The sequence below is a fragment of the Canis lupus genome, chromosome 27 (assembly GCF_003254725.2).
Source record: "Canis lupus dingo isolate Sandy chromosome 27, ASM325472v2, whole genome shotgun sequence".
NCBI lineage: Eukaryota > Metazoa > Chordata > Mammalia > Carnivora > Canidae > Canis > Canis lupus.
This window is the reverse complement of record NC_064269.1, coordinates 34,232,498-34,249,389: the sequence shown is the minus strand read 5'-3', so window position 1 is coordinate 34,249,389 and position 16,892 is coordinate 34,232,498. Positions and strand designations below refer to the sequence as shown.

At 34.4% G+C, this 16,892-nt stretch overlaps 1 protein-coding gene and 1 long non-coding RNA gene across 3 annotated transcripts in view; one reads left to right on the top strand and one right to left on the bottom strand.

Annotated features, from left to right (window-relative positions):
- Nucleotides 1-16,892, bottom strand: part of LRP6 (LDL receptor related protein 6) — a 162,252-nt gene that overhangs the window by 126,866 nt on the left and 18,494 nt on the right. The window contains exon 2 of one of the 2 annotated variants that reach the window (XM_025455110.3): nt 9,254-9,647. The exons of the other annotated variant lie outside the window; for it this stretch is intronic. Coding sequence (XP_025310895.1) covers nt 9,254-9,647 — 394 coding nt within the window. The remainder of the gene's footprint in view (nt 1-9,253; nt 9,648-16,892) is intronic. 2 annotated transcript variants of the gene reach the window in all.
- The window catches only part of LOC112665400 (uncharacterized), a 41,682-nt gene that overhangs the window by 21,010 nt on the left and 3,780 nt on the right, over nt 1-16,892 (top strand). Inside the window, exon 2 of the long non-coding RNA XR_003140355.2 lies at nt 13,116-13,179. This is a non-coding gene — a long non-coding RNA (uncharacterized LOC112665400). The remainder of the gene's footprint in view (nt 1-13,115; nt 13,180-16,892) is intronic.

The window sequence follows — 16,892 nt, the reverse complement described above, 5'->3', positions numbered from 1 at the left end:
CTAATCTAAGAGAAACTTAAGAGGCATAACCAGATATAACCTGTGAACCTTATTTTGGATCCTGATTCAAACATACCAACCATAAAAGATATTTCTGAGACTATTTTACATATCTGAATATAGACTAACATATAATATTAAAGAATTGTTCATTTTGGGGTGTGTGGAAGATAATGGCATTGTGGTTATGGAAGAAAATGTTTTTCTTTTTTAGGGATGCAAAATGAAGCATTCACAAGTGAGAGGTCACTATGTGGGTTTCCTTTAAAATACTTGAGCTAACAAAACAGCCTAAATGTTTAAACATAGACAGTGGTTGAGTAAACTACAGTACATTCATGCAATAGAATGCTACTATCATTGGGGATCCCTGGGTGGCTCAGCAGTTGGGCGCCTGCCTTCGGCCCAAGGCGTGAGTCCCACATGGGGTTTCCTGCATGGAGCCTGCTTCTCTCTCTGCGTCTCTGCCATTCTCTCTCTGTCTCTGATGAATAAATAAATAAAATCTTAAAAAAAAAATGAATACTACTATCATTGAAAAAAAGAATGAGGAACAGCACTATGGAATGATATTCAGGATATACTGTTAAGTAAAAAAAAAAAAAGGGACAGTGCAAAAAGAGCACTTAAGTATGTTACCTGTTCATGTAAGAAAAAAAAAAAAGAAAAATACTCATGTATTAATTCACTTGTGCAAAAAGGATTTCAAGAAGGATCAAGATAAAACCAAAAATTGAGAGTAAGATATCTATAAATAGGGAACAGACTAGAAAGAGAGAATAGGACCAGGGTAGAAGGAATAAGGAATGAAGGACACCACTCATGTTATTTCTAACTCTTAAAAATGTGGCAATTGTTTCACAGAACTCCAATATAAATCAATACTTAATCAGCTAGGCTATGGGGGGGAGGGGGATATTCAGAATGGAATACAAACAGTGATAAATGTATTACAAATGAATAATAGTCACACTGCAACAGATAAGAAATTACCTAAATAAATTTGGAAAACAGTATTTTGACTATGCAGACAGTAGTTTCAGAGTATTGTATTCTAGATAGTAAATTTGCTCACAAGAGTATAGGTTAGCAATTCTGAAACCTTGACAAATTAGGTCTACACACAATATATGAAAATATACTGCATATTTAACAAATATTTGATATTTGTATTGACAAAACCAGGTTTCTCACTATCACAGAATCAACCAAAAAAGGAAAGGGATGAGACTGTAATGTAATATTGGGGTGGTGGATTAGAACTCAATTATCGTGGAAATATCAACACAGACTCATGGATTTTTTTAATATTATAGACAAAGGTGAAAACACACAGAACTATGTTTATATGTACACATCCATGTTATTTCCTAACTCTTTACTGAGAAGGCTTAAAAGCAATGAAAACCTAGTAGCAATGAGCATACCTAGCTTCCAAATCTTGATTTCTAAATACTATTTGCCAATAAAAGGAGACAGAGCTTCTGGGAGAAACGGTTGATTCCAAGCATGAAGCAGAAAAAGGATGAGTTTGAAATATCTTCTGCTGTCAGACCACAAAAAAGTACTTAAAAGTGATGAAGGGCCTATCAAAAGGACACAGCACAAACTTGAAGGAGTTCCCAATGGCGAAATGTGGGACAGTTTGAGCAAGAAATGATCACAGTAATGGTCTATAATCTATAGAATGAAAGAAATGCCCATGAGTCCATACTAATATAAATAATAAATAAGTACAAAGGACAAGAAAGACAATTCTACTTCTTTAAAGTAAAATTTAACTAATAATACATGTAGGAGGAGCAATGGAACTAGAAAAATCACCATGTGGCAAACACCACATCAATAATTGTTGCAGGCAAACATCACCAAAGAATGCTTAAATTAGTGGGAAAAAGTATAATGAGAAACAAGGTAATTACATAATTCCCAATATTTATTACAAGAAAAAAAATAGTAGACACAGTTAAAAAAAAAAAAAAAGACTCTGGCAGACAAAATCATAAGTTATCAAATGTACTATCACCAGTATACACATCATGTACCCTGTTGATAAGCACACATCACACTTCTGTGGTATTCTTGCCAAAAAAGTATAATCTTAATCAAATTATTAAAAAAAAAAAAAATCAGACAAACCCAGAGAGAGAGAGACATTCCACAAAATGGCCAGTAAATCCTCCAAGATCAAGATTTGTCTTTGATCTTAGGCAAAAACTGCTAAAATGTCCCAGATTAGAAAATACTATGTAGATAACAATTAAATAAAATACGGGATCCTAGAAAAGAAAAAGGGCACTAGTAGGAAAATTGGAGAAATTTAAATATGGTGTACAGACAAGTTAATAGCATTATATCAACATTAACTTCTTGGTCTAGATAAGTGTTCTATCATTAAATAAAATGTTAATATTAGGTGATGCTGAGTAAAAATTATACAAGAATTCTGTACTACTTTTCTAACTTTTCTCTAAGTCTAAAATTATTTATACACTATCCTCTCCACTTTCATGTAAGCTGACATCTTCTTATAGTAATCTTTTAAAGGAGGGACACAAAAAATAAAGGAGGGACACAAAAAACTTCTAGAAGAGCAAAATATAGTCACTGCTACTAAAAACTCAATTGAGTCATTAAAATGCAAAATTAGGCACACCCAAGGAAATGAGTTATCTGGAAGGCTAGTGAAAAAATAAACCACATAGTAACCCAGAGATAAACAATATGAAAGCAAGATTAAGAGGTATGGAGCACAAAATTAGACCATCATACATCAAACAGGAGATTCAAAGGAATCTAAGGATGATGAAGGAAAAATAAGAAACAATGCATAAGTTTCTAGAACTACCAAATAACACTGATAAGATTTTACAAACATGAATTCTAAGTAGAATAAATAAAAATAGAGCCAGCCACATCTAGACACAGAGCAGGAAAAGTTGCAAAATATCCAAACTTAAGAGATGCTTAGGGGCTGCTTTTCAAGAACCAGGAAGAAAAAAAAAAAAAAAAGATAAAGTTACTTACAAAGCAACAATTAGAAAATACCAGACTTCTCACAGCAACAAGTAAAACCATAACATTCTCCAACAACTGAATGAAAATGACTATCACCCAGATTCTATAATCAATTAAATATCACTCAAAAATGAGGGCAAATTAAATACACCTTCAGATGAAGATAAAGAGTTTACCATTAACCTACTTTTGCTGAAAGAAATATTCAAGGCCATACCCTAAGAAGGAAACTGAACCCAACTGGATGCAAAAAGCAATGGTAAAATAAGAAACTGGTACAGTGAGTAAATCTAAAAAAAAATTTAAAAAGAATTTATAAAATCCTCCTTTATATAAAGCTACCATGTAGCATTTTTAAAGTAACTCAATTTGCAAAACAAAACATATAGCTTCAGCAAGATACTTTTCATGAAGAAAGAATAAAGCACCAAATGTGGAATTGGAAAATCTCAACCAAGAATTTGGCTGTCTCTTATTTTAGCCAAAGCCTTGGCTTCTTCAGCCAAAAAGTGAAGGCATTTAGCTATAAGAACCACAAGATTCCCCATCAGTTCTAGGATTTAATGGGTAGAAAATAGGCTTCCTCAGTTTACTAGGACATCTTTCAAAGCTCTAAGTTGTTGAAAGTTTGGAGCAAGATCCCTCACATACAGAGCTAATGCTTTTACGCAAAGTCCAGTATGAAGCTTTGTATTTTAGGATAATTGGCTATTTGCTTCTTTGCAAAAGCTTGGAAACAGATATAATCTCAGGGAAAGAATAAAGAAAATCATATACTTTAAAACTGTTCTATAAATTTCAAGAGCTAATGAAGACAGAAGGAAAAGGGTGGTCCAAGTAGTAGGAAAATCAAAGAGTATGAAAATCAGCAAGTCTTAAGAGAAAAATTTCTAAAAGGAATACAGTATCAAAATAAAATGCTGCAAAGAAAATACTAAGACAATCATTTTATACCTACTTCACAGATTAGCTATCTGGCAAAACTCCTTCCAAAATCTTAAAGGTTCAATGGCACAAATACTTGGTGCCAGTCAAAACTAATTTACTACAATTTCTAAAACACCAGTCACTGTGGAATACAGCAAGAGTACATAAGAGCACCAAAAATACAGAGAGCAACACTCAGTTAAAGGTATCCTGTCCTTTACTCTCACAAAATTTCATTCTTCTTTCTGCTAAGGCTGAATTAAAAGGTCAGGGCAGCAAGGAAGGAAAGCTTTTCTTTAAAAAGCAAAGCTATTAAGTAAGACACTGGGCTAGGTAGGTAAAGTCACTTAGTTACACTGCAAATATTCCCTTTCAAGGTTCCTTCTATAAAAGTGGGCCTGGAGATATGGGACATAAAAAAACTTAACTACATAATTACAACTCCGTCTAAGAGAGGGTAATAGATATCCCTAGATAAAAAGAACTAAAAATTGGATGAAGGTTAAGATGTTTTTAGTAAAGAGGAAAGCCCTATACTAACATTTGAAAACATACTTATATACATACATTTATTTATTCTTAAAAGTGGGGGGGGTTGTTCGATTTTTGTCTTGTTTTTTCATTTTCAAGGTCCTTGAATCATATCACAAAGGCTGGTAAAACCAAGCCAATAATCCAGATTTCCTGCATTAGTGGCTTCTCTGACACATTTCTCTTAAATTTTGGATAATAATCTCAAAAACCCCACCTCCAAACTATATTGAATCTATATAATCTGCCTGAAAGTAATTGGTTATAGTTTCCCTTCTTTAAACAAAAAGAATCTTTTGACATTTTAAACTATTTTCTAGTTTACATCAAGTGGTTTTAGCAAACTGGATTTAGGGGTCAAAGAGCCATAAAAAAGGAGGTTAAGTGGATAACCTACACAATAAGGGCAATAGAAACAAAATTTTAAGAATCTATTCTGCAGAAACACAATTCTAAATGTAACATACCTAAATTATGGACTTGAATGTGTAATTGTACAATCAAAATTTTTAAATCAAAATTTTAAGAATCTATTCTGCAGAAACACAATTCTAAGTGTAACATACCTAAATTATGGACTTGAATGTGTAATTGTACAATCAAAATTTTTAAATCAAAATTTTAAGAATCTATTCTGCAGAAACACAATTCTAAGTGTAACATACCTAAATTATGGACTTGAATGTGTAATTGTACAATAAAAATTTTTAAATCTATATATATTACTTATTTAAATATCTCACTTTTTAAACTTTATGTCAAAACTAAAAGGAACCCATCATTTTAGAGATGAGAAAACTGAAGTCCAAAAGAATGAAGTGACTTGCTGCTAAATAAGAGAGCTAGATATGACATAAAACAAGCTCCAGTGAGTCTATTTCTATAAAATATAATCTTGATAACTTGAGTTGAAAAAACTAAAAATCTTAAATATGTTTTAAATAAACAATTGTAATCAAAACCATACTGAGGTAGAATTCATGTGATGGTGCTAAAATTTATATTTGCTGAGAAAACACTTTCTCCTCTAACAAGGAAAACTAACAGGATTATTATAAAAGAAAATATAAAGTCAAGTCACTCAAAAAATATTTATTGAACACCTTCTATGTGTTAGGAATAATTTTAGTCATCTGGAACATTCCAGTGTAGAAAGTACTTCTAAATGTACTCAGGATATAACAATTATATGTATATAACTGTTAGGGAAATTATACATTATTCTTTTTCCATTGAGTTAGTTCTAAAAGCATTTTTAAAGCAGAACTTTTAGTGTTATAAATATTATTCTTAATGATGATAAAAATGTATTTTTAAAATAAGTATCTTTCAAAGCTGTTCAGTACAATTCACTTCAGACTAAATCAATAAACTTTTTTTTTTTTAAGATTTTATTTATTTACTCATAGAGACAGAGAGAGAGAGGCAGAGACACAGGCAGAGGGAGAAGCAGGCCCCATGCAGAGAGCCTGACGTGGGTGGGACTCGATCCAGGGTCTCCAGGATCACGCCCTGGGCTGCAGGCGGCGCTAAACCGCTGCGCCACCGGGGCTACCCTTAAAGTTTAACTTTTTAAAAAAATCCAAAGAATACAGAATATGAACAGATCCTTAACAAACAAAAAACCCCTAAAACTACTTTCTTTGTACCTGAAATAGCTGGCCCTTAATATCACTAAGATTAGTACAGTTGTTGTGGAACAGACTAAGGAACTTCAAGTAGCTGCACAGCCAAATAGTCAGGAACTACCTCTTACTATAAAAGAAGGATATTGCTTCCTATTAACTATGGTTGTTCATTTCTGTAACAATTTCTATACACACGTTTTCCTGTTCCTTATTCTGAGTGCTACACTGCCATCACTCAAAAGGGAAAAAAAAATCTCAAACTAACAGAGGCTAAAGTTAGAGAGAGAAATAAAAATCTTCCTTCAGTCTAGGCTAAATGGGCTGATTACACAAAGAACTCCATACATCCGAAAGCACACAGATGTCTGCACTAGTTCCCAGGGCTCAAACAATACCAGTCATTCAGTAGCTTTCCTTTTACATAAGCTGATGTGAGAGAGTTCAGTCAGCTCTTCTGAACCTTATAACCCAGGATACTGGAACTCTGATAAAGCCTACATTTTTCTTCAGTACTGTTTTCATGTACTTTCTCTGGAAAGCAAACTTCATTTCTCCACAAAAATAAACATGGAAATCATCTCCTTTGTTTGATAAGTGCTGTACTCAAATCTAAAATTATTTCTCCAGTAAAACCATAATCCCTAACATAAATCTAAGATGAACACTGAAGACTGATAGAATATATTTTTAAATGAGTTTAAAATATAATTTTACAGTTCATCATGCTAATTACCAAATGTATACCATTTGGCTGCATCCTATTTATTTCCAATTGTGTAATTTTAAAAATAGACATGACAAAAAAAATAAAAATAAAAAAATAAAAATAAAAATAAAAATAGACATGACATACAACTTTCTAAAAATCAAAAAAGATTTTAAGAACGGGGAGGGGCAAATTTACATACATACATACGTATAAGCAACACTTTATCACAACCATCAAATATAATAAAAAACTATTTCACTGTTTCACCAAAACTTAGGCTTCAGGAAAAATAGTCTTCACTGATCATCCCTTAGAAGCTTAAATAACACTACTTTCTACCTTCAAAGCACACTTTTTATTGTTCTTCCAGTAATATTCTTCATCAGCTGAGTCTCTGATGGTTTCTCACCGTCAATACTGGGAAGTTTCATGAGTAAATTAAAGCCACCGAAAGTCTAATGTATTTTTTTTAATAAATATGGTAAATTTACTTCCTAAGACACTTATCAGATCTGACACTTAGAAGTAAAGCTAATTAGTTTAGGGCACGAAATGAGAATGATTCATTTAATCATTAAATGATTAGATCCTGAATAGTCAAGAGTTACCTATAAATTTAGTTCCCTTGAATATATACTATAGTCAAATTATTATCCCTCGTAGAAATGATCTAGCTAAAAAAAAAAAAAAAAAAAGAATGATCTAGCTGCTGCCCTGGAATTGTGGTAATCAAGCTATTTTATCCACCCATCCTCCTTGAGTTCTTGTGGCCCTTCCAATTCCCTATAGGAGGACTCTTCCTCTCTCCACTACATACTACATAATGCAAACAAACATGCTTTTGAAGGAAAAGTGCTCTCGTCCAAGTTTTCTGTCCTTAAATAGATAGTAAATCCTGAAAGATACTCCCCCCTCTCTTCCCAACATAAGTACAAAGAGCAGAGCTCTGAACATACTATTAAAAGATAATTTGGCTAAACTGCCATCATCCCTCTTAAGAGTAAATTTGTCAAAAATAATTTTTTTAAGAAATCTTTTTCTTTTCACAAGGTACAATTCCCTAATGACCAGTGAAAGCACCAAAACTGTGTATTTTATAAAGCAGTAACCTCACAAACATTTCAACACTCTCCGCAACCTACAAACTTTGTTGGCAAAACAGATTCCATTTCTCAAAAATATCCTGGAAGTTCTCAACAACCAAATTTTTCATCAGTACAGTTTACTGCATATCTAATATCTCTGATCTCCTCCTTGGGACAGTCAACCCCTTTTCCTACAACCAGAGCCACTATATTTTCTGATGCTTTATTAAGAGACCATCTGACTTTAGCAGATACCTCTTAATGCGCCCCTCTAAAAAAATACAGATTTTTTAATGTATTATATAAATTATATATATGTATGTTCCAGAACTTCTCACTCTAAAGTTTTACTACACTGCTGCCCATGTTTTATCTTTCATGGTCAGACAAATCGTTTCATTTTCTTACAACATGACACCTTCTTTAAATTTTGTCACCAAGTAAGGCCTGATATCAAGACAAAGGAACACACAATAAACCTTTCTTTCATGTTTCCCCACGTTCTATTGCATAATATTAATCCACTCCCTTCTATGAGTTTTAAAGCATTCCAACATATTTGAAAGTCAAAGAAAACAAAGTGTTACAATGGTTATTTGCAGATTACTTATCTTTAGATTTTAAACAATTATGAGTACATTATTTCAGGTTAATGTTTAGTTATCTACCATGACAGACTCTGGCATAACGACATATTCAATAAACGAGGATCAAGGAATGGTATATGGCAGAAGAGAAGCACAGTAACAGAAACATGTGATGACACAGTTCACAGTTTCTAGTGGGATTTACCCATAGCTTTAAGTTTCCCTTCACATTAGAAAATAAACCTTTACATCAAATATGTGTTTAATTAACTAGAAAGGAATTATTAACAACTGAATTTTTATTTTTCATTCAACACTGACATATTAACTAATATCTCAGAGTTTAATAAAAAGATACTAGTATAACAAAATGATTGCATATACAAAGTTGTAATATCCATAGATTTTTTTGATGTTATCTTGAGTATCAAATACTACTCATTAGATCTTCATCCCTTCTTCTCTGCCTTCTAATTATCCTCTCATAATTATTAAATGCAGAAAACAAAGAACAAACTAAGAACATAAATGTATGGCTATCCCATCAGTGATACCAGAAACACAATTATCATAATATTCACAAAAACATCTTACTTTAAGACCACATGTAATTTCCCATGTTCAAGTCTACCTGACAAAGAAGATCAAAGAATCTAAAATCTGGTTTTTGATCTTTCTTTTCTTTTGGGGATGGTAGGGGTATCTATGCTAGAGGACAAAAACTAGGAAACAGAAATGCAATAGGCTTTGTACATTGCACAAACTTACCCACTTGAAGGATCTAAGGCAATAGCTCTGGGTTGATCCAACTCTTGCCAAAATAAAACTTTTCGTAAAGATCCATCTAAATTAGAAACTTCAATCCGATTTGTTTCAGAATCTGTCCAGTATAATTTTTCTCCAAGCCAATCACATGCCAGCCCATCAGGGGACAATAATCCAGAGACAACAACATTCTGTACACTCTCAGTTTTGTTAAATTCTGTTCGTTTAATGGCTTCTTCGCTGACATCACTCCAGTATATCAAGCCATGACCAAACACAAAGTCCACCGCAGCTGCATCCTCCAAGCCTCCAACTACAATTGTAGCATTCTCTTTGCCATTTGTAGCATCAACCAATCGCAAGTCCCGTCTGTTTGCATAAAGCAACAAAGGGGCCGCTAGAACAAAAAAAGAAAAATATGTAAGTAAAAAGAAAGGAAATGTAATGGTTCCTATAAAGTGAGTTTCAAATCAGCATTAGTGAATAAATACTATAGAAGACTAAATAAATCTATAGAAGACTGTCTTAAAGTCTTTTCACCAACAAAATACTATTTTTTGCAGCAGTTAAATACAAAAAGTTGCAAGAGCAAGGAATTAATTCTACTAGAGCAGTCTTTTCTTATTAAAAAGAGTCTGTCACATAAAATTAAGAAATTGGGCCATACCAAGAATTTCTAAGAATATGGAGCCAGTGGAACACTTACACTCTACTGGGGGGAATGTAAATGGTACAGCCACTTTGGAAAACAGTTTGACAGTTTCTTAAAAGGTTAAACATACATCCTATCATATGACCTAGCCACTCCATACCTAGCTATTTAATCAAGAGTAATAAAAACATATGTCAATATAAAGACCTGTACATAAATGTTCATAGTAGCTTATATGCAATAAGGCCAAGCTGGAATTAACACAAATGTCATCAATAAACTAATGGATGACAAACTGCAATATATCCAAAACAAAGTAATGAATTATTTGTACATATAACATGGAACCTTACGTAACATGCGAAAATCTCAAAATAATCATGCAGAGTAAAAGAAGTCAAACCAAAAAAAAAAAAGTAAATTGCATGACTCCATTTATATAGAATTTTAGAACATTCAAATTACTCTACTGTGACAGAAAGCAGATGAGTGATTGTCTGGAGGTAGACAAAGAGGGTAAAAAAGAACAAGGATTACACAGGGAGAGATTATTAAAGAGGCATGAGGAAACTTATGGGTAATAGATATATTACATCTATGAGGACAGTTCCAGAGAGGTATATATCTCAAAACTTTTGTTTATAAAAAGAATAGTTTTAATTATCAGAATGACCTCTGATAAGACCTAATATCGAAACTAAATATAAAGCTAATCCTAAAGAAATAATGTTTAACTTTGAGAAAGCTGAAGCTGTTAGGACTTAAGTTGTATAAATTCTATGGTTTGGGGATTTTTAAGTATCTATTCCAAGTTCCTGACATTTATTTTTCTAGCATCATTAGCAATGAAAGATCTAGAGCACAATTATCCAAAAGAACTTTCCGTGATAATAGAAATATCATCACTGGGCAATAGAGTATCCTCTGGCCACATGCTAAAGAGTACTTAAAATCTTGCTAGTGTGACTAAGAAATTAAATCTTTAATTTTATTTAACCTTACTTCATTTAACTTAGACAAGTGGTCATATTGGATAGCACAGATCTAAAGGCTGAGATGAAGAACACAAATGAGGGAAGGAAAAATAATAAGAGTTATGCAGTAATCTACCTAATCTCTCACAATTACTCACTAAAGGTCTACAATTGTCATCCAAAGGCAATACCAAATACCACTTCAAAGTAATCACTACCTCTTTTTCAAGAAATTAATTTCAAAAATTAAGGTGCTCAAAAAAGTATAAAGAAAAAAAGTCATGTTTAAGCCAGTTTATGGATTATGGCTGCCAAGAAGTTATAAAAGTCCACGATTTTCATCTAGAAGTAACATGAACTTCCCTTCTAACTAAGCTTAAATCCATCTGTCTTAGTTAAAAACAAATGGGTGGATAGCTTTTTTTAAAAGTGACTAAGAGCCCTTTCCGCTCATTCTGTATATCTAACACTGCTACTGGCCAATTAATAAATTTCCCTCACAGATTCACTTTTAATTAATTCAGTCTTTCCTTCATCACAATGAGTTATTAGTACCCACAGTGTCTACTGCACTATCTTATATTGAGCCAATTATAAAAATCAGGAATAGGGCCTCTATTAGTTAAGGGCACAATGCTAAGTACTACACAGGGCTAAGCAATAACCTGAGAGCACTTATAATTTAAAATCCAAGAGTGATAACAATCTATTATTTACTGAGCACCTTCTTTATGGCATGATTCTTGGGAAATTGTTTGTGTACCAAATCTGTATATGGTGTCAGGTATTAGCTAAATCTGTTAAGTATGTTTATGACTTTCAAATCAAACATTAATATTTCTATTGAACGTTTGGCCTACAAAATCCAAACAACCTTTCTGATCGCTTAAGACCTCAAAAGCCTTCTAGGTACAAGGGTGAAGAAAGAGGGTTGAGATGGAGAGACAAGTTAACTTCTTTTAATTTAGCAGTACTATTTATAATTAAGACTTCTAAGGAACTATTATTCTATTTGTAGAGGTGCCTGGCTGGTTCAGTTAGTAGAGCATGTTACTCTTGATCTCGGTGTTGTGAGTTTAGAGCCCAATGTTGGATGTAGGCGGGGAAAGGGGGAAGGAGAGAGAGAAAGACAGAAAGAACAAACACCAAGTAAACCAACCAACTATTAAAAGGAAATCCCAGAGTTCCCCGTCTTAATCACCCTTCTGATACTTGAATGCTTTCTACAATATTACAACCAATATCTATTCAGCAATATATTAAGTGGAATAGCTGAAAGATATAATTTGATTGGTAATATTATTTTTGTCCATGAAAGAAACACACTGGATCCACACATACTTGCCCCTAGTTGTCATATATATGCCATGCACTACATTACCTTCGATTCCAAAGAGATTACACCTTCTAACTTCCTAATAGCCAAATAACCATAATAACTGCCAACATACCCCTTCAGTGGAACCTGCATAGGTGCTTAGGAATCCTCATTTTCCTTTAACTTCCTACCAAACTTTCTCTTCTAAACTTTTTCTGCTTCCCTGAAGACAAATTCCATGCTTTGAATCCTTCCATCTCAGATCATATCCTAAAGTAATCTCAATGAGACAGGAAGCAAGAAAATTGCTTAACATCTTAATTTAAAATTCTCAAAAATCTCTATGTATCCCACCCATCCTCCTATACCTTGTCCTCAGTCTCAAATGATAAATTACTTTCTCCTTTTTTATAGTTAAAGCAATACTTTTGATTCAGTCTCCGTAATTCTCTGCAACTTTGCTCTATGGATTATTCCCTATTTCTTGTATCTGCAATGGCTCCTGCCAGATCCTTCTATCAAAAAACTTTGTTCTAATAACCCTAACCTTACTACCCCCAAGAGGATTTCTCCTAACGCAAAATCTTACAACTGAATACACTTACAATACAAATCTTACAATTGAATACACTTCATACCACCACCTTAGTCTAACTTAGACTCTAACTTTCCACCCCTCACTCAACTAAACCTGTTCTCTCCAAGTCTTCAGAACCAAATCTAATGGCCTTTTCTCAGTCCTTATTCTTGACTTGTATTTGGCATTCAACAATGTTAACCATATCCCTACCTATGTAGAATCCTCTTTTTATACAACACAGTTATTCCCATTTTTCTGGTCATGTCTCATCTGCCTTTTAGTTTCAAATCTTCCTCCCATTTCTCAAATATGGGTATCCTCAAGATTCTTTCTTGTTTCAGAAATACAAGAGTGTCGAAGAGAAAATGTGCAAGTTCACCTGGTCAATAAAGCGACTCTATTCAGGTAATTTTCAAATCATAATCATCTCCAGCCTAACTTTCAGTACTGCACCTATAAATCTTTTTGGCCATCTCTTCAAGCCATTAAATTATATTCATCACCTCCCCCACAACCTCGCAAAAAGAAATATATAGATAAATATCTATATCTATATCTATATCTATATCTATATCTGTATCTATATATATATATCTTCAAGAGTCCATGGTACCATTTTCCTAATCTTACTGGTACATGGTGGAACCCTGTTTCACAGCTCCCTTTTCCCCCAGTCAGCCAAATACTGTCTTGATGATTCTTCTTTAGCATGTCCTTAAATCTGCCTCTTTTCCATTCTCGGAACCACTATCCTACTCTAGATCTTCATAATCTTCTCCCTAAACTTCTTTAATGGTAAGTGATCTCAACACTCTTCTGTCTCTTTTCCACTTCTAATACTTCTATTTTATCTAACTCAAAAAGCTTTCTGATTTCCTTTGCCTAAAATAAAAAGTCTGAATACTTCAGGCCACCACCGGGTGACTTTTACCTAACTTTTATAGCCTCTGCATCATCATACACACTGCTTTTTAACAGGTTGATTGGAAGCACTACATCACCACAGTGTATTCATTTTCCTACCTACTCCATACTTCCCTCTCATTATCCCAACAAGCAAGTTCTTCAAGGCAGATTCAAATCTTATCTATTCCATGAATCTTTCCAATGGCCTCAGCTTTCCTTCTCTGAACTCTTACAGTCTTTACCATTTATTTGATATTAGCATTTTTAAAAATATATTTTCTACTTCAACTAGAATCTCTGCCCCTTGGGAATAGAAGCAGTATAACTAAGTTTATCCCCAATACCTAGAAAGAGTTCACTATCTGACAGTAATATAAAAATATCTACTAACATCTAAAAGGAATTTTTTTTTTTTTTCTTGAGACGTAATTTATTTGTTCATGAGAAACAGACAGAGAGAGAGATGTAGAGACACAGGAAGAGGGAGAAGCAGGCTCCCTGTAGGGAGCCTATTGTGGGACTCGATCCCAGGTCTCCAGGATCAGGTCTTGGGCTGAAGGCAGTGCTAAACTGCTGAGCCACCCAGGCTGCCCTAAAAGTAATTTTCTAGAACCTGATCGAACAATACATTTGTCATAAACCCAAAAGGATTTTACATTCATTACTGGCCAAGTGCTCACAAATGCCTGGTACTTACCTATTGACTTACTCAAAGTTTAGACAAGATCCCTAAGCTTTAGCTAGCTCTCAGCTTAAGCAAAACAACACAGAACATCTTCATTCTGAACGTAAGGTGACCACAGGAAAAAAACACCTCCTGTTAAACTACCATGGTCATGTCATCTCCTAACCCCCACCAGCTTATCCTACTCCACTCCCCCACAAAGATCCTGTTGGCACTATTTGCTTTAAGAGAAAAGCCTTTTTGTGTTTGATTTTGAGAACCTACATATCTTGTGATCAGTGCATTCTACTTATTACAATAAACTTTTTGAATAAAGTACCTCCCTCCTTAGTAGGGATTTTTTTTTTTTTTTTAGATTTTATTTATTTATTCATGAGAGACACACACAGAGAGAGAGAGAGACAGAGACACAGGCAGAGGAAGAAGCAGGCTCCGTGCAGGGAGCCCGATGTGGGACTCGATCCCGGGTCTCCAGGATCACACCCATGGCCGCACGGGGGCTGCCCCGTTAGCAGGGATTTTTGACATTTGCATGGTGGTGACATGACCTGGATGAGGAATGGACTTCACCTATGGACTCAGACCATCCCTACCTTGATAATGATATTTAAATTCCTCTCCTGTCCGGAGATTCATGTATCTCTTTCCTTAAGTTCAACTCTTGAACCAGTGCTCCAGTCATCTAGTCTGTTACAACATGGTACTATGATATTTTCTGGCAAAGAAATTTTTTCTTTGGCTCTTTGAGAATCACATCCTAACTCCTGAATAGGAACATTCCCAGCTATTCTGTGAGGCCTCTTATATCTTCCCTTGACTCCTCCAGTGGAGATTACAGAGGGAATTTCCTTGGCTCATTACAAGGGAATACAGGCATTTCACTTTACTGTACCTCACAAATACTGCATTTTTTACAAATTAAAGGTCTGTGGTAACCCTGCATCAAGCACGCCATTTGGTGCCATTTTTTCCAACAGTATTTGTCCACTTCACAAATATATTTCACATTATGGTAATTCCCCCAATATTTCTAACATTTTCATGCTTGTTATATTCGTAATAGTAATCTTTGATCAGTGATCTTCAGTGCTATTATAGTTGTCTTAGGACACCACAAACTGCACCCATATAAAACAAAATCAATACATGTTTTCTATGTTCTGACTGCTCCACCAACTAGACATTCCCTTGTGTCTCTCCCTCTACTCAGGCCCCTATTTTCCCTGAGGCACAACAATACTGAAGTTAGGCCAATGAATAATCCTACAACGGTCTCTAAATGTTCAAGTAAAAGAGTCACATATCTCTCACTTTAAATCAAGAGCTTGAAGTGATTAAGCTTAGTGAGGACGGCATGTCAAAAGCGGAGATAGGCTGAAAGCTAGGCCTCCTGCACCAGTTAGCCAAGTTATGAATGCAAAGAGAAAGCTCTTGAAGGAAATTAAAAGTGCTACTCCTGTGAAGACACAAACACTAAGAAAGCACAAGTCTTACTGATGATATGGAAAAAGTTTTAGTGGTCTAGATAGATCAAACCAGCCATAACATTCCCTTAAGCCAAAGCCTAATTCAGAGCAAGGCCTAAACTCTCTTTAATTCTATGAAGGCTGAGAGAGACAAGGAAGCTGCAGAAAAGTTTGAAGCTAAAAGGTTGGTTCATGAGGTTTACACAAAGAAGTGCAAGGTAAAGCAGCAAGTACTAATATAAAAGCAGAAGCAAGATCAGAAGATCTAGCTAAGCTAATTAAGGAAAGTGGCTACACTAAACAACACATTTTCAGTGTAAACAAAAATCTTCTATTGGGAAAAGTTGCCATCTAGAATAGCTGGAGAGAAGTCAATTTGGGCTTCACATCATCAAGGGACAGACTGACTTGTTAGGGCTAATTAATGCAGCTGGTGACTCTAAGATGAAACCAATGGTCATTCGCCATTCTGAAAATCCTAGGGTGCTTAGGAATTATGCTAAATGTACCCTGCGTGCTCTGTAAATGGACAGCAAAGCCTGGGTGACAACACATCTGTTTACAACATGGTTTACGGAATGTTTTAAGCCCACTGTTGAGACCCATTCTCAAAAAAACGCCTTTCAAAATATTACTGCTCACGGACAATGCACCTGGTCACCCGAGAGGTCTGATGGAAATGTCCAACAAGATTAATGGTGTTTTCATGCCTGCTAACACAGCATCCATTCTGCAGCCCATGGAGCAAGGAGTAGTTTTAACTTACAAGTCTTACTGTTTAAGTTATATATTCTGGAAGGCTAAAGCTGTCATAGACAGTGATTCTTCTGATGAATCAAAGTAAATTGAAAACCTTCTAGAAAAGATTCACCATTCTAGATGCCATTAAGAATATTCATGAATCATGGAAAGAGATCAAAATATCAAAATTTACAAGTTTGGATTTCAAACTTTATGGATGACTTTTAGGGGTTCAAGACTTCAGAGAAAATAACTGTAAATGTAATAGAAAAAAACAAGAGAATTAGAAGAGGAACCTAAAGAAGTGACTGAATTGCTGC